This window comes from Mchenga conophoros, linkage group LG12, assembly GCF_057382185.1.
Source record: "Mchenga conophoros isolate Kocher_MC1m ecotype Shallow Benthic linkage group LG12, M_conophoros_male_GT1.1, whole genome shotgun sequence".
Lineage (NCBI taxonomy): Eukaryota > Metazoa > Chordata > Actinopteri > Cichliformes > Cichlidae > Mchenga > Mchenga conophoros.
In genome coordinates, this window is record NC_140537.1 from 9,998,375 (window position 1) to 10,025,996 (window position 27,622).

The following is a 27,622-nucleotide window of genomic DNA, read 5'->3' on the forward strand; positions in this document are numbered from 1 at the left end:
CTCGTGTTTGTTGTATTTAGTTTTGATTCCCTTGTCTTGATGTCCCTAATTACTTTCTGCTGTATACTCTGGTGTTTTCCATTTCTTTCCTTAACTCTGTGTGTATTTAAGTCATTTGTATGCCTTAGTCCTTTGTTGTGTTGTACTGTTTATCTGCCTGTGTTATCCCTGATTTGTTCCATTTTGGCTTTATGCATTTTGTTTTCCCCTGATTTTGGACTTTCAGCCTCACCTTAATAAAAGCTTGTTTTTTGTTACTTTTTAAAAAGTTTTATTCTAAACATGAAACTTAGGAAGTTTTTATTAAAGTATTTACTGCCTGGCCTAAACAGATGAACATAAGTAAAAGGTAACACCAGCATACAGTTGATACGTTTTCCTCATACCTCTCTTTCTCCTCTTTCTTTTTTACTTTTCACACAGGGTATTGTGTATTTCACTCTTACAGTTCTTGTACATTTTTCCTTTTTTGTTTCCCAAATCTGAAAAAATTCAAATACTAGCCCTCTATGTTTTGGAGACAGGCAAAAAGGACTGCTTTGGAGAAAAAAGAAATAGCTTTTGGTCCTTGTCAGAAAAACTTTTTTCCATCCAATGGTTAGGGTTATTATGGTATTTCATTATTTTAATTTATAGCATTATTGAATTCAAATATACAAGCTTGCTGCCTATTTTGCGATAATGTAAGTTGTGGTGTAACCAGAGCTCTTTAGAACTTTAAATACTGTCTCTGTGCAAATTCAAGCTTCACCACTAAAGAGCTGATTTTTAACCAGCAGCTTCCAAAACCGCATTTAAACATTTTTCCATGTGACTTTATATTAGCTTGGGAAAAGTTAGGTAAGTTGGTTGTAATGAGAAATCATCATCCACAAATCGAAAATGACATACTTGCCAATGTAAAACAGTGATTAAAACATAACAAGGCTTTGTCCTAAGTAGGGATGGGTATCGAAACCCGGTTCTTGTTGAGAACCGGTTCCCACTGTTTCAATTCCTTGGAATTGTTTGCCATTTTTGCAAACGCATTAGCATGATCTACCTTATTACAAAACCTGCCATTACTGTGCGCTGCATTTAGGTGACCATGATGAGAGAGACAGACAGAGTCTGGCTGGCTCAGATGCTGGCAGTTCTCGCTGCAGTCTACCGGTAGCGTCTCCTTTCAGGCCAGGATAGACGAATGTCACCGAGCAGTGACTAAGTTTGTGGTAAAAGGCTTGCACCCATTTGCCACAGCAGATGCCCCCGATTTTCGGTAAGTGAATGTGTTTAATGTTGGCAGGGACATTACTGGATATTCTTGTGTAATTGCTACAGAATAATTTATGTTATACTTTGTTATTGCTACAGAAGAATATTTATTTTATTATTTTACATTTACAATTTTTTTTTCCTGGGGACCCTGTGACACCCCATTGAAGAGCCGTAGGCTGTGGATCTTTTAAGATCTCACTGTTGGGTTTGTAAGGCCATGTTGCTCCTAAATTTCTATCTTGTTCAAAGAGAAGATATAAAACAAAGTTCTAAGCTAATCGACCTTAGTGTTCTCCTTCTTTAAAAAGAATCGATAAGAGAATCGATAAAGAATCGAATCGTTAAACAGAATCGAAAATGGAATCAGAATCGTGAAAATCTTATCGATACCCATCCCTAGTCCTAAGGGCAAAAATTGCCTTAGAAACCTCAATTCAATTTTATTTATATAGCGCCAAATCGCAACAACAGTCGCCTCAAGGTGCTTTATATGGCACAGTAGATCGCACAATAATACATACGAAGAAAAACCCAACAATCATATGACCCCCTATGAACAAGCACTTTGGCGACAGTGGGAAGGAAAAACTCCCTTTTAACAGGAAGAAACCTCCGGCAGAACCAGGATCTATAACAAAGAATCTGGCATGTTACTCCCAGTCACAGTAAATTACTTTGGTACTGGTGATTGCTTTTACAAATAAACCAATTCAATCAAATGTCTAGAATTGTTTAGATACATGTGAATTTATACTGTCACAAGTCAAATGGCTAAAAGTTTAACATTTCACTTATTTGGCATATTGGGCTAAAAATAAATTCAGATAAGATAAATATTTACCTAGTGTCAGCTTCTTGCCTAGTCAGCACTACATAATCCAATCTAATAAAAAATTATAAATGTAGAAAATGCACATTTTAGGTCTTGCCCACACAAGAAATGAAACAAATTTACAACTCTTAAACTTTTTTTGTTGTAAAGGTTCCTCTCATTAATTAAAACAATTTAAGCCACCATAACTTAAAGCTGCTGTTTTAGCCAGTCTTCCTTCTCTCTCCTCAACCGGTCACGGCAGATGGCCCCACCTCTCCCTTGGCCTGGTTCTGCTGGAGGTTTCTTCCTGTTAAAAGGGAGTTTTTCCTTCCCACTGTCGCCAAAGTGTTTGCTCATAGGTAGAGCTGGGCGATATAAGATTTTTTCATATCACGATATGTTTTTTTCATTTCAGGCGATAACGATATCTATCACGATATAAGCCAAATAACTATATTTGTAAGATTTAAATGTGCCGTTGTTCACAAGTAAAATGTGAAATAATCAGCAGCTTGTTTTTATTTAAATATTTATTTCCCATAATAAGTTCATCCATTAAGCGGACGCGAATGGATGGATGAAGTTCAACAGGGTAGATGTACTTAAGGAACATGAGACTTTTTCAGATAAATAAAGGCAAATATTGCAAACTACACAAAAGGCAGCCGCTAAAGCGTTTAAGTTTCAAAATAGAACAAACGAAACAGACTACTAAATTGTCAATTCCACTTAGAAACAAAATATTAATTCTAAAAATAAATCTTAGTTTGTTTTACAGAAGAACAGACAAAATTGACTAACTTTTGTCAGTATCAAATAAACTGAGAACTAAAAGGAAATTCTCAATCTCTCCTTGTTGTATAGCTTAGCTTTTCAAACAGTTTTAACAGTTACTTTAGTCTGACAAAAGCCGAATGACGAATTAGCGCTTCCAGTCAGAGACTGAGGCTACGTCCACACGTACACGGGTATTTTTGAAAACGGAGATTTTCCGTTTTCGTTTTAAAAAATAATCCCGTCCACACATAAAGGCAGAAATGAAGGAAAACGTTGCTATGAACATGCCAAAGCAGCAGGTGGAGCTAGATTCCTAACCATGCAGAAATGTTGGCCAATCAGAAGTCTAGAAGCCTCGGTGGGAAAAAGTAAACAAAGCTGGGGCATAGAAGCAGAACCGAGTCGTATGTGTGGAGGGACAGTAACTGTGTGTATATGTGAGCATTTAAACACTGCAGAGAGTAGAATTAACAGTAACAGTATTGTAGAAATTCATTTCACCGAAACAATAACGTGGCGCACAGTGTGACGCATGCACCAGTTTATTGTATTTCCAGACTTGCTTTCGGCACAATTTACAGTGCACGCTACTCTGTTTTTTGTCATACTTGAAATAGCCGAAATACCTTCACACTACGGAACTTCTATGGCTCTTCCGTTCGACAATCTCTCCGGCATTGGAACCATCATCTGTTTTCTCTTTGGTAACCTTCGGTCACGCTCGGTTGATTTTTCTAGTCGGCACACTCATTTCCTCCATTACCCGGGCGGTACGGTGGCTGGCTGCTTCACAAACAAATACACATGTGTGGCTTGGCACTTGTGCTGTACGTAACAAGTCACGCGACGTGACGCTGCGGCTGTGATTGGTTCGGCTCTGCGCTACTTAATTTGGATTGGCTGACCCTTTTTTTTTTTTTTTTTAAAGAGGACAAGAGCGGCAAGGTCTATCGCGATAGTTTAATTTCTCTATCGAGTAAAAGTTATATCGCGATACATATCGTTATCGTTCTATCGCCCAGCTCTACTCATAGGGGGTCATATGATTGTTGGGTTTTTCTCTGTATGTATTATTGTAGCTTACAAGATAAAGTGCCTTGAGGCGACTGTTATAGTGATTTGGCGCTATATAAATAAAATTGAACTCTTGGCACACACTACCAACAGACTAAAAAACCTTATTTAAGTGTATTTTAATGCTAAAGTTTCTGTAATATTACATAAGGAGTCTTTATTTAAGTAAACTACCTATTGTCTAAGGAGCTTGGAAAGAAAAGTGTCTGGACTCCTTTAAGTTTCCTTGGAGACATTTCATCCAAGAAGCTTCTTCAGTTTTAAGGGCAATTGGTGGAGAGTCCCAGATTTTAAGCCCTATGGGAGTGTCCCCAAGTGGGTCATGGACCCCCTATTGATCCTCTACCTAATCACATGAACCAAGGTGTGAAAATGGGTGTAGGTCACAATCAGCCAAGGTTCTGGGTTAACCCACTGTAAAATCTAGCCCCACCCTATCATGTGATTTATTGAGGTTAATTGGCCCAGGATGTGAGTGGGCATTAAGGTGTCTGAGAAGGGATCTCAAAACTGGATTATAGATGGCAGACAGTTTGTGTCGTAAGCCCCGCCCTCTGTTCAAAGATGGTCGTTCACAGTGGACATAGATGGCTTCTTTGACTCCTCTTTCAAACTATCTGTCTTCTCTTTCCATAATGTGAACATTGACATCCTCAAAAGAGTGACCTTTGTCCATTAGGTGCAGATGGACTACTTGTTAATCGTTTGATCAAAACAAAATCCAACACCTACCCAAAGACTGTGTTGCCAATGATCTGGTGAATTTTAACAGATGAGAATGTAGCTAAAACATTTCCTAACCCTAAACATGGGTAAAGTTGCGTAGAAAGTTATTCGTGTAGGTAATGATTTTATTAGAAAGTATATATAAACTGTCTTACCCTCTGAGCAGTCCTCTCCAATGAATCCTTCATCACAGACACACACTCCATTCTCACAGCGCCCCTGGTTGTGGCAGTCTTCTGGGCAGGTTAATATGGAGCAGTCTGGACCAGTGAATCCCTCATAGCACACACAGCTGCCATCTACACAGTAGCCTCTATCTAGGCAGTTCTTGGGACATGTCTTCTCACCGCAGTCCTCACCAGTGAAACCCTTATGACAAACGCACTGTCCGTTCACACAGTGACCACGGTCCAGGCAGTTATTGGGGCAGGTCAACTCACCACAGTCTTTCCCTGTAAAGCCGGTGAAACACACACACTTGCCGTCCACACACTCTCCACGGCCCATGCAATCTTTAGGACAGGTCTTGATGCTGCAGTCCTCACCAGCATAACCTTTCTCGCATATGCACTGCCCATTCACACAGTGACCACGGTCCAGGCAGTTATTGGGGCAGGTCAACTCACCACAGTCTTTCCCTGTAAAGCCGGTGAAACACACACACTCACCGTCCACACACTCTCCATGTCCCATGCAGTCTTTAGGACAGGTCTTGATGCTACAGTCCTCACCAGCATAACCTTTCTCACAAACACACTGCCCATTCACACAGTGGCCACGGTCTTGACAATTGTTGGGGCAGGAGAGTTCACTACAGTCTTCACCTTGATATCCTAGGTCGCATACACATTCTCCATTAATGCACTGTCCCCTGTTGCTGCAGTTGTCAGGACATGAGAGGACTGAGCAATCTTCACCTTCAAATCCGGGATCACAGATGCACTTCCCGTTGAAGCAGTGACCTTTCTCGCTGCAGTCTTTGGGGCAGGTGAGCTTAGAGCAGTCCTCACCAGTGTAGCCAGTGTGACACACACATTGGCCATTCACACAGATCCCGTGGTCGTTACAGTTGCCCGGACAAGTGAGCTCACCGCAGTCCTCCCCAGTGTAGCCCTCTTCACAGTAGCAGGTACCATTAATGCAGCGTCCTCTATCATAACAGTCGTTTGGACAGATGAGTTCAGAACAGTCGAAACCCGCCCATGGATGGTCGCAGATGCACTCATCGTCCACACAGCGTCCACGGCCCAGGCAGTTGTTGAGACAGTTGGTCTGAGAACAGTCCTCACCGATAAAACCGTCTTCGCAGAGGCAGGACCCATCAACACAGTGACCGTAGTCGCCACAGTCCAGCAGGCAGAGCTCAATGCTGCAGTCATCTCCGCCAAAGCCCTCAAAGCATTCACATTTGCCATCTACACAGCGGCCCTGGTCCTGGCAGTCACTGGGGCACTCAGGTTCAGTGCAGTTGGGGCCCTTCCATCCAGGCTCACATACGCAACTACAGGTGTCAGTACTCCAGTTTCCGCGCTCGTTGCAGTAGGGCTTTGAGGACACTTCACCTGAGAAATGGCAAAAAAGAGAAGGATTTCCTTTTAAATTATTGCAAATGTGCACTACTCATCCTCCAGTTTGGCACTGCTTTACTTAGTCCTGTAATAATATTTTTTGTAAAAGTATGAAACAAACAGAAGCTACTGTGTTAAAAGTGAAGTCTAAGTAATTGGAGCCTCTGCCCAGCAAACATGGCAGAAACACTGACATCATCTTCTAAACAAGAAATATTAACATCATTTTAATTTAATGAAGAAATTAAATGCATATGCCCTTTGTTTAAAGTAACAATACCTGATGACTAACTTGGTTACTAAATGGTTATGAACAGATGGCCATACAATATAGAACCTGGAACCAAAATTGTAATTATGACTGACAAGTCAGTGCTGCTGTTGCCCCATATCACCAGCTCCTTCTTTAACCCCTCTACCACTCTAACATCCACCTGAAGTCTGGGAAATAATTACTCATCACTCCCCAAATAAAAATGTTATATTGGTAAGGAGATATAAGCTCAAAGCGCAGGCACCATACTTTATTTATATTTTTCTGCTCTAAATATTCAACTCAACCATAAGTTGTCTGGATGAAACTGAATTTGGACTGCACAATTATGTACTTCAATAACAGTTAGTTGTTTTATTTATTTATTTATTTTTGATAACCGGCTACTGTCTACAGATTAGTTGCCTGACAATTCTTTTTTTTGATGGGCAGTCTTGAGAGATGAAAAACATTTGTGCATGTCATACAAATCCTCCATCCATCTGCTTATCCTTTTTCAGAGTCAGGTACACCTTCAGGTTTCAGGTACACCTGCCTCTCGCCCTAAGACGTCAATCTGTTGTAAGGCTAACACATGGACAACCATTTCCACTCATATTCACTTACGCATTCACACCTATGGGAAAATTTGAGTTTCCAATTAACCTATCCCCACTAACTGCATGTCTTTGGACTGTGGGAGGAAGCCAGAGGAGAGAACGCACGCGAACACGGGGAGATCATGCAAACTCCACACAGAAAGACCCTGGCCTGATGGTGGAATTGAATTCAGGACCTTCTTGCTGTGAGGCAACAGTACTAACCACCGTGCTGCCCTATGTCAATGGCATAGGACTTTTATGTCATATAAGTCAGTATAGCTTATGTGCCATATAAGTCATACTCACTTCAAATATGCAATACCATAGTCTTTTAAAGAAATCTACCTTGGGCAGCTTTAACTTAACTCCCACCTAGTTTGACATCAGAAAAGGACATAAAGATGCATACTTGCATATTATTATAGATGTTGCAAGACAAATTCTTCTCTTTCCTAATCCACATATGGTTTCTCAAACTTCTCTTCCTGGAAAGTATTTTTTAAAACTGCTATTTTCAGCGACCAAAAATGCCTCTTTTATGTAAAAATTTTAATAATACATTTCAGTACGACAACTGGGATACAGCACCACCCCCCGCGACCCTGTGAAAACTGAATGGATGGATGGATGGATGGGACACTTCAGTAGATTGTAGATAGATATGTTGGGGAACATGGTGGCTTCCACAAACTGCTGCTCACTCATATTTATTTTTAATAGGTTAATTAAAAGAGAATTATTTTTTTTATCAAATAACCTCAAAGATTTATTGAGTGCACCTTTAAGGACAAAAGCTTTTTCTGTGCATTTTTGCCGATGTTTATTAAAATGCCTGTACACACGTGAGCCTATATGTACAGTAAACACACTGTCATTATAACACTTGTAATTACAGTGAGTGCATATACAGTAACAGATGTAGACTTACCTGTAACTTGAGCTCCACAGCAACCTGCTCCACTGGTACAGTGCTCCCTCAGACTAGACAGCTCTGACTCCAGCATCTCTAGCCTGCTCAGGATAGCCTTGATGTCTGGCAGCTGGTTTTCACAGCCGCATGCCTGCTTGGGGATATTGATGCGATGGGTGAAAACGATCTGATTGTCACCATCCATCGTGTGTTCCATGTGCTCGGTGTTCTGCATCTCCATTGGGACGGTCTTGTGCTTGAGGTCAGTACCTCCTGGTGAGTCAAGGTCCACAGAGCAGAGCGACGTGGAGGGGACGTTGATGTTGTAGACATGGTTGAAAACTACCGGCTGGTCAGGATGGGGGAGTGTGAGGTTCTCCTGGGTTTTCTTCGGCATCAGAGCCTCTCTGCGATGGCGGATGACATTCCTGACAAGGCCAGCAGTGGCAAACTGGAGGATGAGGGCCACAGTTAAGAAGCCCAAAAAGAAACTTCTCATTCCCATGATGACACCCTGCCACTGCAGCTTATGAGTTTAGTAGCAAATAGGTATTCCCTTCCAGATTCCTATAGGAAAGAGTAAGTACAAACAAACAGAGGACCAATTTTGAGAAAGAAATTAGGTTTGTCTCATATCTTTATTACATTCACATGTAAAAAAAACAAACATGTATTTATACATGTTTTGCATTCTCTCTGCTGCCATTCTTGATAGAATAAACTAAAAAGTCACATGATTGCACACACATACATATGTACATTTTTGCTGGCTCCAATAGTTTGTATTTTAAAAATTCTGTTGTTCATTGTCTGACTATGCTGCTTTTTTTCTTTTTCTCTTTCTCAACATTCCACAACTGTTCACAAGCGATAGCTACACCTCCCTTATCCAGGTTCTTCTGGAGGACTCATCCTCTTTGTCCCTACAGTCACTAAGTGCTTGGGGCTCCTTTTTGGTTGTTTGACAGAAATATGATAATGACACCTCCCCCTACCTGCCTCTAATAAATTCCCATCTCTATTCTTGTTGCTACCACTTACCCGTTTTTGCCCCTCTGCTCTCAATAGACGAGACATACACCCTGTTGTTTCCAGGGAAGGATCAAGGGCTGGCCTGTGACCTTATGGATCTAAGCGAAGCATTCATGAAGACGGGCTGTCATGACACAAACAATCACAATAACACCTGCATGGTGTAGAACCTCTTCTATTCCCCCCAGCCCAGAACACAAACCAAGCTGACAGATTAATACTGGTATATAGCTAAACCATCTGTGGTCTTTCTATAAAAGCACAGAGGGCCTGGATGAACTTCCTTTCCACTCCTGCAAACCAGCAGGTCAGCATTCCCAGAGCGCTCCCCCTTGAAAGCCAATTGGTTTTCTTTTAGTTCTGTAACTTGATTCTTAATGCTTCTGAAACATGATTCTTTAAAAAGGTCTGCTGGAAAATGTGCTGAGTTTGTGGGATTAAAACAAAAAAACAAAACAAAACAAACTGTTTATTGCTTTGATCTTATATTAAATTTGAATATACAGGTTTGTTATATGCATGCCTTTGTTATAGAGCTTTAAAAAGTGTACACAATAAGGTGTTGTCATCCCATTTCCAGACCCTAAAATCTATCAGGTCATCAGCAATATGTCTATGGTGAGGGATGGGTTTTGTTCTGGCCACATACAATGTACATTTTCAGAAACCAGAATATGCTGCACATCAAATCAAATCCGTTTTTGGCATTTGTTTTACTGTTAAATATTTTCATATTTGGGTGCTCAAAATCATTGAAAATTGTCTTAAAAGAGGTTGAACCCTTTGTCTAAATCTTTGCTAATTGGTGTTGGTGAACTTGGTAGATGTAAAGAATTTAAAGCATTTTGGTTCTTGTTTTTCTTTTACATGCAGAAATGTAAAGTAAAGTAAATTTCCTGGCCCTTTCAGCAATTGGAACCAAGAGGATAACAGAAAACCACAAATATAGATTCCATGCATCACCACAGACTCGTTACTTTTTGAGGAGCTTGGCTTAGGTTGAGTTTATATAATTGTGCTTTTTCTCCACCTTGTCAGAGATGCTGACACTGATCCTTTCCTACCTTTAATAAAAACCAGTGTTTGCCTTGGCTACTTTAAAGGTTAATGGCAGCAGTTAGAAGTCAACATGAAAATGTCTAGCTAAGCAGACACAAAAATGTGTGATTGCAGTGGAATATGTATGGAGGGGTTTAATTTGCTCTCCTCTCTCTAGACTTAGTTGCAATGATGTGGGATTCAAGATCATCTTAACTGGCCATTTTCACATCCACAGGGTGACAGTCAGCAGGTAACATTCCACTTGTTCTCTTCATCTCAGCCTGACGCATGATTAGGCAAGCTGACAGATGAGCTCAGCTTGGAAGGATCCCACAGCTTCACCCCCTACTCAGCCACAACATTACCAGTCCCATGATTAGACAGACAGGGATGAACGCCTCCATGATGGGTAGACTGTAAAAGTTCTAATATGGGAGTGCTGAAGATCTGGGCCCTCAGGGGTGTGAAAGCTCCCCCCACCATCCTCCTGTCTCCACACACACAAGACACTAATACAGTCACACTGCTGTGCCCAAGCATCACAAACTAGGGATTAAATCAACAAAATAGCCAGAAAATTGCTTTGAGTTGCTGCTAAGGTTTTAGTTCTGGGCGGATGGTTGGCTTTCTCACTTTGAAGGCTGGCTGCTCTCCACATGGACCTTTAAGAGAAACCAACCCCCAGAGACCAAAGTGGGCTTTGTACGAGCTCTGTGGCTCTGGCAGAAGTTGCCTTTACTTAGAAATAGATGAAGAGAAGAAACTTCCACTGAGCCCTTGAAATATTTTGATTTGATCTTTCTCTTCTTAGTTGCCATAAAGTCGTTTTTAATATGAAGCAGAACAATCAGAATGAGGGAATCTTAGTGTGACTCTGAGAAACACAGAGCTGATCCGTCTGTTTGGACTTCCTTCATGGGCACCCTGTGGTCCTGGCACTATGCTAATGCAGCTGGTTGTTGGCACTGTAGACATGGACTTGATACAATCTGACTGCTGCTGCTTTGTTATTCCCTCACTTAGTTTTGCTGTATAGTTAGCTTCTCAAACAGTAACAAAGCTTGTTGCTTGCCTTGTAGTTGAATGAGAGGAGAATTTCACCCAGGGAAACCTGCTGGCGCACAAGCGTTTGGTGCAACTGATCTAAATCGCCCCATTGTGAATGAGCGCTACAGAGACACTTGACGTTTTATACCTCACACAGAGGAAAACTCTAAACACTTTAGTTTGGGGTTTTGGTCAGTGATGGTAGTGATTAGCTGTCAAAAAGCTAACAAAGTTACAATATTTTATTTTCATTCAAAAATAATCCCTTGGCACAATTTTTCATTCAGTATCATCCAAAATGAATTTGATCACAACCTAGTGAGAGCAAGTGCTTTTACTTTGCTGCTAAAAAGACTCACCTTTACAATCTAGCAGGCTGGAAAACACAATAGCTGGTGACAGCAACAACAAAAATCATGTGATAATGAGACAAATGTTTACTTCAGGCTGCTCTTTGCTTTTTGATTTTGTATATTGTCTGATTTAGACACCAAAACAACTTGGTCCATGTTGGGCATAATTCATGGCTTGGATTAAAATACACTGTTTCTAGCAGGGATTGTCGATTTTTGTACATACTGTGAAGAGAGAGTTCTACACCTGAAGAACTGGGTACACAAGTTTGAATTTATATCGAATTTTCTCTTATCCACACATGGTCAAACGTACACATATAACCCACACTTCTATTTGGTTAAACATCCTTAGCAAGTTGCAACTTGACCGTACACTTTGATAGCCATCGATGAGCTTTTGACATCGCTCTGGCTGGATATTTTACAACTCTTCTTGAAAGAATAGGTAGAGTTCATTTAAACTGGTTGGTTTCCCTGCATGGACGTGACTTAAACATAGTTAACTTGATTGAGGTTGGGGCTTTAGGAAAGCCATTCAAGAAGCTTAATATTTGCCTGCTTCATCTTCATGTGTTCTTAAATTTTAAAGTCTCGTCTTCACTTGTCCAAAAATACCTCTTGTCATTGCACCCATTGTCTCATCTGACCCTGAATTCTGTCCACATGGGCAGCTGCAAATTTTCGGCAAACTTGCAGGTGTCTATTTTGGAGCAGAAGTTTTTTTAATGTCATGGTCTGTCATGGTCTCAAGCTACAGTAATGTAAAACATGCTTCACTGTGAACTGTAAACTGCTGGTGTTCCACCAGGTTACAGTTCACAGAGGAGACTTGAGCCTTCGTGAACCATCGAGACTCACAAATATCTGTCACCAATTTCCTCTCATCTGAGTGTGACTGTTTTGGGTGTTCTTCCAGACCTTGGTGAAGTGGTGACAAATCTGAATATTTTGTACTTATATAGAGTTGTTTGAAGTGATGATTTTAGAATCTGTCATTGTTTGCAAATTTCTCCAAGAGTCCTTCCCAAACTGTGTAAATCTACAGTTCTCCATTATAGATCCTGACTGCTGATCAATCCAAATCAGTGCTGTCAAACAAATCCTTTTTATGCTGCAGACAGAAACTAGTATTTGAAGATAATTATGATCACTAAAAAACAGAGTTAACAAAAAGTTGGCCTTGCCAAGTAAGGATATTGGAGAACTTCCAGCACTACTTATTGGAAGATTTAAATGAGTGTATGTATATATATTTTAGTTTATAGGTATACTTTTGACCTTGTGTGTATCAGAAAAAAATACAAAATAAATTCAAACTTCTTTTCAAATTATTTTTAAAGTAATAATTAATGGTGTATATTGTATAATCATTCCACCATTGAAAAGAACAGTTTAAAGAAACAGAATCATGAATCATTTAAACTTCTGACTACAACTGTAAAATGACTTTTTATTGCATCTTCTCTGTACAGCACTCCAAGCATTTTATACAACATGTCTCATCCATCCATTCACACATATATTCACACTGTGTATTGTGTCACAATGCATTCGGAGCGACCCAGGATTCATTATCATGCCCAACGATACTTTGCATCCAGGAATCAAACCACAAATCTTCCACATGCTCCAACTTCTGAGTCGTAGCTACCCGCTATATCGAAATCATATAATTTGTGAAGTCTGTACAGTTTCCTCTGAAACAGAATTTGCAGCAAGTTTGGAGTGGCCTTTCACTTTAATATGCAAAGCATGTGGTGACCTGCTGACTTTAACTAACTGCTAGAATCTGAATTTTGGCAAAAGCTGGAGCAAGACTTTTCAAAAGAGCAGACAGAGTGGAGCTCCATCTCTTTTGCCGTGGTATCATTGGCTGGCTCGATCATTGCCACATTTGAACCACATCCTGCACTCATCATCTCACCTGTTCATTCACCCCTTATCCCACCTTACACAAGGAAACAAGCCAAAACTGATGGCTTCTGGGCCTGTCTACTAACAGTGCATCTCCCCAGCCATTCTTCACTCTGCCATCAGGCTTTTACGCAGTTCAGCAAAACAGCCTCATCGACCATAAAAAGAAGGCAGAAAGAGAAATATAGTGTGTGTCCTCCAAAGCACGAGGTGATAAAATTCTAAAACCTTTTCTGAGAAGAAGCAACAACCGTATCATTGATCAGTCATTGAGCAGCCGACTCAAGCTAGGCCTCCTCCTGGAAAATCATTTCTGTGTTTGATGATTATAACTCATAGCTGTAGTGCTGTCCTCAGCAATTTGGTATCTCTCTCTGGTTGTGACCTTGATGGAAAAACAAGAGTCAAATCAATATAAGACAGCGATGCTGTATGTTGGGGATTTATCCCACCTTGAAGGCAGGTTGATTTTGATAAATATGTTCATTTATTTGTCAGCAGGGTTTAGCTCTTTAGTTTGATTTGTGGCTCCTTGGGATGTGACATTACCCTTTAAATATAGGTAGGATAAAGAGAAAAAAAACACATTTTCCGTGTCCGTGACTGAGGCCCATTTCCTGGTCATTTTCCCTTATTATAGTGTGACAGAATCTCAAGGTGAAAAGAACCCCAGACAATAAGGCTGCATTCAGTTCTTATAGCGACCCAGATCCGTATTCTGTACCAAAGAAGGCAAGCTGAGTTTTTGTCACCAGTGACCTACAAAACTAGGCAAGCTTGATAAATTCTTCAGAAATGAAAAGAAAGCAAGTGCATCCTATCAGACCTGTTTAACATGCAGTCCTGGGACTTGATTTGTAGTTGTAGTCATTGAATATTTACAACATTTACACATCAAGTGGGGCACACTGCTTCATTATTCAGTTTGTTTGTTGTCGAGTTATCAGATGGCTGCTGCGTTGTCTGTTGACGCTGCTCCTGTTATCCACCAGTAGTGACTGTGGCTCTGTGTTATTCTGCTATACATTTATGCTTGCCTTAGTAGAGTAACAGCTTCATGGCCTGATTTATTTTGGACCTGCCATATGGTAGATGTCTCAACTAAGGTGGACTCCAGTGACAATTAAATGTGTCATCACTGGGCCCTGAGTTTAAAAGTTCTGGTTTCTACGTTTGCAGTCTGCAGGAAGAGAACAAAGCCAGCGCGCCAATCTTTCAACCCAAACTTCCGTCTAAAAGAGAAGGAAGTACACATTTGGAGAAAAGGAGAAAACTGGTAATATCATTAACCAACAAGGAAACAGCGCTGGCCACATGGAAACAAGATTGACCGAGAAAATACAACAACCTTGTGATGTGTCAGGTTTGGGTTTTGAGTTGTTCCAGGGCAGTTTGTGCTAACTTCACTGTCCTGGTTACACTTTCATCTTGATCCTGTTGGTCACCCTTTGTGCAAGATAAATAATATTGCCATGCACAAAGCTGATGCCTCTAGACCTGGCAGTAAGAAAAAGAATCTTAAACTTACCACCTAGCAGCTCACTTTGGTGGTTAGGATTAAAGTTGGGTTTGGTGTAAGCAAAATGCTCCAAGAGCAAATCCATCTTCTTAGACTGCCATGTTAAATATATGGGACAGAATTCACATGTTTACAGCCTGGTGTTGTCCTGAAGCTTAAAATAAGGTCTGTTCCTGCTTTGATTGACAAGTATGGCTGCTAGCTGCTGTCTGCTAGTCCTCAAAAGGCTAATTTAAGCCACTGAGCTAGATAGTCTTGATTATATTTGTGCTGTTAAAGGCATTTTGGGCTACAGTAGCCATACTGTATAGTCACTTCAGAAAAGTCAAGAAAGCTACGGTCATAAAACTATAAAGCACAAAACCAGGAGCTTACAAAAACAAGAGCTTGCAAAACAACATGTTTTTGTCCATTTTTGTGATCTAAGGCTAAATGACTACATACAACCTACATACTTAACACAGTCCTTGAAATCTTACATAATATGTCCATGCATAGTCAATTATCTAAATAAGATCAATGAGACTTTGCTTTCAGTAATAACATTAGCTAGATCAGTGTGTAAAACTATTGTATTTCATACAATCATAGTCTTTTGAGCTGAACTCTTTTTATGATACCATACCACCTTTATTTATAAAGCACTTTAACATAAAACCAGAGTTCACAAAGTGCTGTACATGCTAATAGCATAAGTAAAGAAAATTAAAATAAGATAAGATAAAATAAATAACTAAAAAAACTAAAATAAATTGAAACATGTTAAAACAAATTGAGTCAACCCCTCTAATCAATGCCAAAGGCTTCAGCGAATAAATATGTTTTAAGAAGACTTTTAAATTCAGAGAGAGAAGAGGCCTGCAAGGGTAGATCATTCCACAACTTGGGAGCAATTACAGCAAAGGCACGATCACGATCAGTAATGTGTAGCCACACAGGGACAGCAGTCTGCTTCAGTTTACAGAGGGTCTTAGTGTCACGGTCCGGGGCAGCGGCCGTGTGGAGAGTGGAAAGGAGGACTCAAAACGCAGCACTTATTCAGGTGTGAGGGTGATTTATTGATAATATCCTATATAAAGTGGGGATGGTAAAACAGAACTAAGGATGAACTAACTGGGAGAAACTACACAAAGAAATAGCAAACCTGAGCATGAAGGGAGAACAGCAGGGAGAGCACGCAGGGGATTACACCAGGTATGAACACAGACGACGCGACGAGGAGCAGAGGAAATCACACACTATAAGTACACAAAGAGACACTGGGAAATCACACACAGGTGGGGGAAACAGCTGGACCTGATTAACCTGACGAGACAGGGGAACACTAACACCAGGGACCAACAGAGGGAGCACAAACCCAGAACCCAGTGTCTAAAATCCCAAACACAAACCATCCCAAAACAGCCATGAATAATAATGAAAGTAATAACAATAAAGAACATAAACATAAAGTCACTGAGTCATGGTCGCAGGACCATGACACTTAATTGTCATAGCATAATTAATGCTAATGATGCTGCATGTCTAGCAGGTATCTTTGCTAACACATTTATTGCTAAATTCATTAGCTGACAAAATCATAAATAGCATGTGAAAAAAACCCAACAATTCATTATCAGTTGTTTTAAACAGTATTTCTTGCACAAATGTTAAAAGCTGTCTTTGTTTTCATGATAGTAAAATTAATATCTTCCAGTTCTGGACTGTTAATTGGACTAAAAAAGGTTTGGATTTACTAGTATTTTTCTTTAAAAATAGCCATCTGTATTTTTGTTCCAAAAGCTGATATTGGAATACAAATACCATTAAAAGTTTTTCCGCTTTTTTTAAAATTACAATTATTTGCAAATGGTTTATTCTCTACTCACGTTAACAATAAAGGAAAACAAGATTATTTTAGTCCTGATCTGGGGTCCAGGTGGCAGCCTTCGCCCAGTTCTTTCCATTTGAAGATTGAGAGAAACAACTGATTTCATGTCAGTGCCTTTAGCCTGATTTAAATACATTATGATTTTCACCAAAACTCTCTGTGTCTGTTATTTGCTTATTGCTTTTCTTATGGAAAATAAAAACAATACCTTGACTTTCTAAAGAATAATGAAGTGAAGTAGTCTGTTTTTCATAGATGAAAAGAAGACTGGTTTCATCAAACTGAGACAGCGCTCGCTCGCCCTCCACTGTGACCCCATTGGATCCGATGACACAGATAGCGGGGGAGTTAGTGGAGGTTAGTGTGTTTGCGGCTGATAAGGTGGACATGGGAGGCTGTATCTGAGATGCCGGCAGAAACACTTATCTCGATACCAGAGAGAGTGCTCTGCCAATGCTGTGCCCTGTCTCACAAAAAGTGATTTGAAGCCTCAGCAGACGTGTCAAACTGAAACTGCCCCCAGAAAGTCTATTTCTTCAACCAAAACCAATTTCCCACTTTGACACAAAGATATGGAGAAAATGAATGTTGACAAACGAGACTGAGTCAGTAGTACAGCAGACATTCAAATCTTGGCGGAGTTTTTACAGCATTGTGATCTGAGTCATGGCTTACTGTGATGCCCATTAATATTCTTTATGACTCCTCCCCTGCGGTGCCTCGGTCTTGCACTGCTGTTCTCACTGGGTCCAGATGGAGAGGTTGGATGCTACTCATTGTTCATGAGCTTTTTAACATGCTGGCTGCTGGTGACCGACTGTTTATTAGTGTGACCCCTGTGTGGTGTGGAGGCTTGGCAGCTTCATATGAGTAGCCTTTAGAGCATGTCCACCTGCTATTTTCTCCAGACGCTTGTGTACTCATGGCCCTCCATTCTACCTAGTTCCTCTCCTCACTGTGTACTCTGCACTACAGTTACTATAGAAATCTGACTTTATCTAGTGCTGCTTGTATTGTAATGCTATACAGAGGTATTGATGTCAACTGAAGGCACTTGTCTAAACTTACCATGTAACAAACACCTGGCTTTATCAGCTGCAAGGTGGGTGTAATATCTCCTTGCAATCTGTCTAATTTTACATGACTGACATTTTATACTTTTGAGTATGCAGTGGGTCACACGCAAAGGTCAGGAATTAGTTTCTTTTAATTTACATCAGATACAGTCAACAACTTTCATCTGTTTTCTAGCAATGTACCAATATATTAGCTGAATATTGGTATTGGATGATACTGTTGCTGTTGACTGATATCAGCATGTTGCAGATAAGATTACATCACTGTCAGTTCCCATTAAGTATTCGCGGTTATCACTTCTGTCATTTTTGGATCAACTGGATAATGACAAACTTTAAAACAGGTCACTTTTTTATAAAGAACAAAAGAAAAAGAAATACTGGCAATGGCTGTTGGATAAAGATTTTTAGGGCATCCCCAATCACGATCATTTCTTTTAATTCATTCAAGAACAAAACCTTTACCACTGATGGTTCTTCTCATATACTGATGTTTGTCTTTATAAAACTATGACAGACAATAGTTAGAAGTATAAGATTTTTCTTTGAAAACAGGAGCTATTTATTTATATTTTCTCTCAGTATGTGTGAGTAAGAACAGTGTACGTTTTTATGTAATCAAGAGTTTCAGCTAACAACAGGGTCATGTGTTTTTCCACATGGTCGGAATTGGGCCACAGGCCACTATTTGCTTAGAAATGAGGTGCCAGCTATTAGTCATGAAACTCAGGAATGGGAAAATTCCGACAGCAAGTCACTACTGACAAATTTATTTGTTAACCCACATCTGTTCATGTGCAGATGAAAACAATATGAACTCAGGGAACAGGCCTTGTCCCATGTCAACTATCGTACATGTCTGAGTTCCAGAGTAACCGGAATGGTAAATGTAGGCATTTCTGGGCAAACATGCCAAAGAGTTTTCATGCCCATTCAAAGACTGCATGTTTTAGCACTTTACACGGCTTTACACTGGAGGTTTATTTGCTATTTCTATTCAAACTGGATGGAAAAGATTTTTCCCCCCTCTTCAGTAGCAATGGAAGCAAGCATGTTGGCTGTGATACACGGACATCTGTTTGTCCTTGTCTGCAATGAAAGCCTGAAGCGTGTTGCATGTCCAAATTGGGAGTGCCTTCCATTCAGACACTTGTATGAGCCTAATGACCCCGGTGCCCGGGGTCGGCTCTTCATTGGCTTCCCTGTTTTTTTTTTACCATTTTCTCAAATTTAAATTGTCTGCCCCTCTCGAAAGGGCCCCCATCACGTTTCAAAAACATTATGGCTAATACATTCCAATGTGTGAGGTCACTGGTGGTGGCAAAGTGTCAGAGCAAAGTGTCTACCACAAATGTTCATCTATTGGTTGCCTTCAGTGAAGGGCCAGGCAATACAAAGGCATCCCGGATCCAACAGCTCCAAGACTTCCACTTCTTTCCCGTTACCCATTAGCATTAGAGGAACAACCATCTGGGATGGTTAAAACACTGGATTTCTTTGACGGGGTGCCTTTGTTTTTGGTGATGACTAATCTGAGTAAGCTTTAGTGGGAAAGGGGCAACGCTGTAATTAACTTTCTGAAGAACCGGTGTAAATTCCAAGGCTGACAAATACTTAAAAAAAAGAGAGAACAGGAAAGCAAAGCCCTTATAAATGGACACATCATCGTCTTGTAATTAATAAAACTGGATGCCTGCTGAATGATTTCCCTATGATGATGCCTTTCAATTCAGGAGTGAAGTATACAACATGATCAGATATGAACTGAAGTGAGACTTTGACAAATTTCATATAATTTCTACTGGACTACCATTTAATAAGCATAGATGCTAAAAAATGCCACAACACCTACAATATGTAGTTGTATCTGTAATGTAAAAACAAGTTCTTTTTAACTTGCTAGCTAGATCATCAATCCCAATATCTTCCTTCCAATGGCGAGAAATTGTTTGCTGGTTTTTGCATTTCTTTCATATAGCTGAGATATTGACCACTAGACTACGCTTGAACTTTGAACTTGCACACTCTGTTTATTTATACATCTACACATATAGTAGTGTCTTAGATCTGGGGAATTATTTTGGTAGATATTTCCTTAAGAGGATAAATAAAAAAAATATGTTCTGCTATTGTCCTACGTGAAAATTAGGGGATCACCAAAGGCAGTCTGACTTATTCTTTGTAAACCCTGAATCTGTTATCAGAGTCCAGATTAAATGATCTTGCACTGTAAATAATAAATTATGTCAAATTTGGCTTAACTTTATAATTTAAGCGAGACATTTCATCAAAAACCAGCAACAATGTCAATGAGGAAAGACAAAGAGAGGAGCAGCAGAAGAGACAGTAAAGGTTGTCCAGACCAGACTAAATTAAACATGAGGTTCATTTAGTCAAACCAGAGCATTTCTCCTGAGTCCTGTCTAACGTGGGTCATCGTGAATATCCACGTTATTGTTCATTCTCAATCACCAGTGGAGGAGCAAAGTGGGGTTAAAGACAGTCGCCCTCTAATAAAGCTTTGTAGGGCACGGAGCATTCGGAGCCAACAGCTGTCCAAACAAAGGCCTGTTTCCCACTCATCGTTACGCCAAGTGTCACTGTCAGTGGCTACTTATATGCATAGCCAAACCATCATAAAACATTAATATGCCGAGCCTGCGCTGCCAGTGATGGTCACATGGCACTCCTGTTACACCGACATTACTCAGACCCATGTTGGACATGGAAATAGGTTAAAATTACTTGTAAATCTTCTGAGAGATATTTAAGGAAGATATGAAAGGTCTGCAGTGGACCTGAAGGCTTAGACGGCTGTTGAAACACAGCCAGGCTCCTTCCCCGTGTGTGCATCTTCTCATCATACACAATTACCATCCAGCACATGCTCCCCTGGTATCCCGTGGGTCTCCTGTGGGTCTCATCACTTCTCGCCTTCTGCACCAACTTACCCATTCACATTCTCCCTAAGATGTAGATAAAGGTTTTGATATCAGCCACCATGAGGATGTGATTTTCTTCAAACAGCTTCGAGGTGTAAAGTTTAAATGAATAAATCCCGTCTCTGCCTGCCTTGAAGAACAGCTGACACACCTTAAAGGATTTCACCAGCTTTTGGTGGAAAACCTATAGTGGCCCAAAATAAAGTTTTCGAGACTGAAAACTTTTAAGAGATATGTATTTCTGAATTATTATTATTTTTTAGCAAAAATGCCTTTTATTCTCTTACAAATTGAAAAAAGGACTAGTAACTGTCTTTGCCTCATACTGTAGGTGTGACTGATACTGCTGCTGCTTCAGTTACCAATGACAGCTCTATAATTCTGCTAATGTTACTGTGTTTTACCAACACACTTTTAGGGAGTTGTGACCACAAAGGCAACATTTTTGACAGAAATGGCAGAAGACTAACATTAAGTGTTTTATCTTCTGTCCAACAAAAGAAGAAAAAAAACCCCACAATTGGCAGAAACCCTAAAAATCCCATATTTACTGTCAGCATACTAGTCTATCAAACACCCTCAGGTTGATGGTTTCTCTCTCTACAAACTCCTGTTGGAAACAAAAGCATGAAGCTGAACTCATGATAAGAGGTTGGGAAGCACATGGAGATGTGTGTTCAACCCATAAGCACCACATGTAATCTAATATTTTATACTTTTAGAAACACGTTTCTTTGTTCCTCCTACACACCCCATTATTTGTATTTCCTTGAATGTGATTTTTATCCAGCTAATTTCACACATTTTAATTTCTGTGCATATAGCCATGCCACTGACATGTCTATGTGTGACCACAGTTCAAGTCCTCCAAGGGACTCCCTTTTTTTTTTTTTTTTTTAAACTCAATCAATAAAAGTAGGGTTAGGTTTGTGATATTAAAACTACCTAGCTAGGGTTAGCCAAGTACTTGGTTTCTTAGAAAATTTTCTTGGTTGCCAGGGTGATGCAGAGCTGCTGACAATCTCATCCATAGATGTGATCATATGCATGCAGAAACAAAGCACGTTTCCTGTTGTATTTGTTTCAAACTCGTGCTGAGCTTAAAGAAATAAAACTATTTGTGTCTGTGTACACGATCAAAGAGCTTATTTCTAAAGACATTTTTTGCCATCTGACCAGGCTGGTGTGTTTGTTTCAGTAAGGCTGCCGCTTTACAACAGGCACTGTGTATGTTGGAGATCTGGGACAGGAACCAACCGGCAGCATCTAATGCAGAGCAGCTGTCTGTCTCCTGGGTTACAGAAGCCTACTGTCTGCTGGCAGCCATAAAGTGTACAGCTGGACCTACTTCAGCAAGTAGTCCAAACACACATGCATGCTCACACTCACATACGTTGGACAAGCGCATAGTAACACTAACCATCTTGGCACTGCTGTGCCATCAGACAATAACTCAGCATCAGCCCTAATGCAGGTAGAATAATTCAGCAGATTATGACACTGTTCTATCTACAAACATCACTCTTTTTTACCGGCTCTCTGGTAATAATAGGGAAACAGCCGACAAGAGGAAAAACTTTTCCCAGTAAAACATAATTGGCAGCCAGGTGCATGCAGTAAAAAGCACAATTAAGACAACCTGAATGCTCGAATTACAAAACATAGAATGAATTACAGTAACTGCTTTGCAGAGCAAGCAATGGTTTTGCTAAGATCATCCACACATTCTCCATGTGAGATCGATGTATAGATTTCAACATGGTCACTATCACTGCCATGAAAACCTGTCAAAGCACCTCAGAAATCAAAGCAAAAATCTGAAATGTTGGTCGGCTTACGCTAGTTACACCAAATTTTCATTTTTGGGGGGCAAACAATCCAGTGAATAATCAAAAGATTTTTTCTAATGCCAATAACCATTGCACTATCTATGCATTTCATAAAATTGGCCAAAACAGGATAGAAATCTTTGGAAAAAGTTTGAATATACACTAATATGGAAGAACAGAGCTGAGACAGTTTGTTTAAAGTTGTCATTCACTGCCATTTCCTTTTCAAAATGGATCTTAATTAGGTAAGTGAAGCAGCCCATTCATTCTGCTCTTATTCAAACACTGGCTCAGTGCAGGTAAAGGAGGTAACTTACCTTGAAGAGAATGCTTGCAGCCTCTCCACCGATGAGCAATCTAAGAAGCCTTGAGGAGAGCCTTATCAGCCAGCCCTGACAAATGTTCTCACCGGTCTGTATCTCTCAGAGCACTGACAGCTCTGTCATCTTCCCTCTTCTCTCTGTTCTCTTTGAGTGTTTACTCGAGTCTACCTAGAGAGCCAGCTGATGTTGAGCAGCCAGTGAGGAGAGAAAGAGAGCGAGAGAGAACGAGAGGCTGAGAGAGGGAAAGAGTGAGTGAAAGAGAGAATTCCCTTTCTCTTAAACACTAGACCCTCTGCGGTCAGACTCCACTCCCACCTACTGCTCTCTTAAATGCCCACCCCACCACCTCCACCTCTCCCATTCACCCTCTCCACAGCATTGTGAGTGAAAGCGAAGGAGCTGAAACAGGACGCCTCAAGGCTGGAAGAAGAGAGTGAGCCAGAGAGAGAGAGTAGGAGAGTGAAAATGGGGAAAGGGAGGTGGGTAGAAGGGGTGGAATGGGATGGGGTGGTGGTTGGACCATTAGCAGCAAATTGCAGCGGGCAAGCCAATCGAAAGCAAGATATGAGTGAATGCAGGGCCTGCATTAACATAGCATTAAAGGACTTGAAAGCAGGGAGTGAAAAAGGGCCGCCAAAGGCTCCGTTTGTGAGATTGATGAGCCTGGGTAACAATGAATATGCACTCAAATGATGTACTGGACCCATGTTGAACATATCATATTAAAACAAAAGTTTTAACTAGCTACTGTTGCTAGTTTCTGATTGCTTATACAAAAAAGGGCAAAAAAACCCCACCTTACAACACCAAAGAATGGCACCAGATAAGTCTCTACAATCCATCTGGGAATTCAAGACTAGAAATAGCGATCCATCTATTTAAATGCTCTTTATAGATTTTTACACTTTCTGACCTAAAGTTCAGAAACATACCAATGTCAGAGGAATTACTTTTGAACATGGAAAATGACGCCAACTGAAAGTCACATAAATTCTATGACGTTTGCAGTTTATACAACCGTCAGTGTCAAAACTGTCAACAAACCATAACACTTTTGTGAAATGTTTGTGATCAGTGTTCTCCAGTTTCAGTGGAATGCCAACTCATGCTTGACTAAGTCTTTTTAGATGCAAGTCGTGAAACTTGGCAGCCTTCCTTGCAACTGGGAAGTTACTTTAATGCATCTATCGATCGATTGATCTATGTAAATGAACAGTGGTTGCAGAGAAAAAAACTATATGTAAAATAAGCAGTGAAATATTTACATAAGGCTTCACCAATTTTGCAAAAAAAAAAAAAAGTTTAGGAAAAAGTTTTGTTCTCCTTTCAGTTACACATCAAATACACATCCACCCAGTTTCACAACAATATGGTTCAATCCAGGTGTCTTGTTCTTTTGATGTTGGCACATCCATCTCAACGGTAATCTGCTCCTTGTCAACCACCACTCTGTCTTGTTGTTTGGCCAGTAGCTGCTTGTCTGTCTGGAACTTGAAGTCCCACAGCCCTGCCATTCTCAAACACCTTTGGCAACGTCACCCATCAGTACTTGGGGACTTCTAGTCCATATGCAGCTCAGCTTTTTCCCGCACTCTATTCCAGTGACTTGGCTATGCTTTTACATTCTGCTGCTATTTACCGTACAGAGGTACCTTTGCACAGCCTGCAACTTGGGTACTGTTGGCTGTGGTGCTGGGGGCTTGCTCTTATGTTTTTTTTTCTTTGTTTTCTGGCTTTATTTGATAGGTACAGTGAAGAATTGCAAGTAAAGGAGAGGTGGAGAAAGAGTCAAAAGGGCCATAGGTCGGACTCAAACCGGCATCCGCCATTCTCAGTCATATGGCATCTGGTTACCTGCACTGAGCTAAACCAACGCCCGGGCACAGCCTTTTCTAGCCACTGATAGGATTTGTCTTAGCCTCTTCCTCGGTAATTGGTACAACCCATGCAGGGACTTGATTATCCATGATAGTTCCTCTTCCTGTTCCTCATCACGGTCTGTCTTCAGCTGCCTGAAGCACTCTTGGAGCATCTCATCTCAGGATGCAAGCTTTATGATGTGTTTATGGATACTTTAGCCTGGATTGTGGCTTGACTGCCGCTGATCCTAGTTGTCTTTTCCGTTGCAGTACAGCCTCAGGGTACAAGCCTTCACGGTCCCATTGAGTTCCTGATTAAGGTTACCAGTACAGTATTGTAGCCTTGTATAGTGCCAAGCACTCCAGTGCCCACATGTAGGCCACTGAGTCAGAGACTTTCTTGTATTCAGACAATATACGGCATATAATAGCATTATTACTTTATTATTCGAATGATTACTTTAGTATCTTTGAATTTCAGATTTCGGTTACATACTGCAGATTATGGTACAGACCATAGTTAGTTCCTGAAGTCCAACAAAAAAAGATGGGATTTGGATGATTATATTGATAGAATAATGGGGGTTTCATTGATTTATCCATTTAGTGACTAAGGCTGTGACTGCCAAGTTAAAACCTGACACGCTTGATCAAACAGTCGTGTCAGTAACAATGTCTATAGTTTTCTTTGGATACCAATTGTATGGTGGATGCAATTCTGCGCTAAATAATTTATGTAAACAGGGAGAGCCGCCATAAGTAAATACAGGAACAAAGAGTTTAGGAGGATCCTGCTTTACTCAGTTCAGATTACACTGGACCTGTGACTTTAAAATAGAGAGAAAAGCTCTTTCATGAGAATGAGTGTGGAGGAGGGTGTGACATTCATTAAGTCAAAATATCACTCCTAAGACTGATTGTAAAAGCCTTTACTGGTGGTACTGGGTTGGGTTCTGCTCAGTGCTTAACCTCTTTATCAGGCTACCAGCAATCTAGCTAGGTGTTGAGTTGGGGTTGGGTTTGTCAACAGACATTTGGCATTACAGTTTTTTCTGTTAAAAAAACAATCCCCATTTGGACGTTTCAAAGATGTGAACATTCTATAAAAAATTTGGGAATGTGAACTTAAACAAATCCTAATCCTAACCCAGGTGACAGTAACCTCATGGATGCTAAAATGGTAAAACTGCAATTTCTCGAGCAACACGACTGTACATTTCCATCTTTTTTGAAGCACCTTTTGGGAAATATGCATTCTCTAATCTCAAACGTATGAAACACTGATAAAGATTGCTGGTATGTGAGCGACAATCTATTCTAAACATCAGTGGGGTGTACGTGCCGAGGTTTACATCAAGACTGAGCAGAGCTTTTCTCTTCAGGGGAAATGATCCTCGTCTTGCTGCTGAGAGCCTGTGGCCAGTCAGGCAGAAAACATCTTCTCTAATCCCATATAAAGCACAATGACACACATGCAGCACAGCTATAGGGTGATAAAAAGCAAAATTCAATGACTTGAGGGGCCCCTAAATTTTGGTTCTCATCCCTGCTCCCCAGAGAGAAGAGGGAAATGTACACAGTCTGGGGGATAAAGATTTTTTTAATGACTTCTTGCTGTAATGATATCATTTAGATGAGAGAACTGGTTGAAGGCTTGGCTATGTATAGCACCTGTTTTAAATGACTGTAAATGTAGAATCCCTGCGTCTCTCCATCTGTTCCTGTTCTCACCTTCCTGTTGCACTCTCTCTTTCCTTCTCCCTCCTTCACAGCCCCGACAGGCTTCGCAGAGAATTGCTGTGGGAGTTCTCCACCTCCCTGTTTGCAAAGGCGTACCTGTTCGCCAACTTTCGGAACAAGTGAACTGAGCGGGTTTGATTTCCCAGATGACACCCGGTACGTGAATCCTCGCCTGTCATCCAATTTCAAACCAGACGTCTGCTTGAGGGAGCCTATTTTATTTCCATTAGAGCAAAACAAGGTTTGGTTTTATCGGCTGTCTTAACATATACACAGAAGGAAAAGTGGTACAATAACTGAGCATAAAGAGAGAACCGCTACCTGAGTGGAGTGTTACTATATAGGGCAAGAAACATCACAAGGGACGGGCTATTTTCAAGAACTGGTTCTTGCAAAATAATCAATATAAAATTCAATTTTTGAGCTGGAAAGCACAATCAAATCAGTTATGAAACAATACACAATAATGAGATTTTGGTGGTCTTTGCAATCCTCACTGCAGGAAAATTTCATCTAAAAGGAAAAGTGAGGCAAAGGTTGCCTAGAGCACGTATAATAAGGTCTTCTTGCCACCATATAATTGGTGGTGTCTAACTTGAAGGAAGGAAGGAAAAGGGACTCTGTGGGAAGTGAGACACATTCTGTCAATGACAGTGAGACCTAATTATACGATTGCAGCCCCTGCAGCCATGGTGCATGTCAAAGCGGGCAGCAATAAGGCTGTCGATGGGAAGACACACCACCTGCAGTTGGTGTGTGTGAGCTTTCAGGTGACCTGGAAAGACCTGTTTACCTCATTAAAAATGAATCACAAGGTAATAAGGGCTCCGCTCTCCATTCCTCCCTCCCAATGTCTGTCCTTCATCCATTATGCAACAGTGAGGTGGGGTGGTGTGGGTTAAGTCCTCAGGGAGGGTCACTTGGATGGACACCCAGTCTGCCCCCTCCTCCACAAGCTACTGAAACCCCCTCTATGATTCAATAATGAGAGAATAACACAGCAATGGGGAGTATAATGTTGGTGACGAGCAATGCGGCAGGGAGTCCAGGTAGCAGCAGCCATCAGCTGTTTTTTAGAGGGCTATCTGCATCA

General features: G+C 40.7%; 1 protein-coding gene across 7 annotated transcripts in view; it reads right to left on the reverse strand.

The window, feature by feature from the left end:
* tncb (tenascin Cb) overlaps nucleotides 1–27,622 on the reverse strand; it is a 114,541-nt gene that overhangs the window by 35,996 nt on the left and 50,923 nt on the right. For 2 of the 7 annotated variants that reach the window (XM_085293628.1, XM_085293627.1), the window contains 3 exons: nucleotides 22,925–23,110; nucleotides 8,000–8,548; nucleotides 4,804–6,210 (listed from right to left, as the gene is read on the reverse strand). In XM_085293628.1, the coding sequence (XP_085149754.1) occupies nucleotides 4,804–6,210; nucleotides 8,000–8,486 (1,894 nt within the window). In that variant the 5' untranslated portion in view covers nucleotides 8,487–8,548; nucleotides 22,925–23,110. Of the gene's footprint in view, nucleotides 1–4,803; nucleotides 6,211–7,999; nucleotides 8,549–22,924; nucleotides 23,271–27,622 lie in introns of those variants that run through there. The other 5 variants (XM_085293630.1, XM_085293629.1, XM_085293632.1 and 2 more) reach the window with 4 other exon arrangements.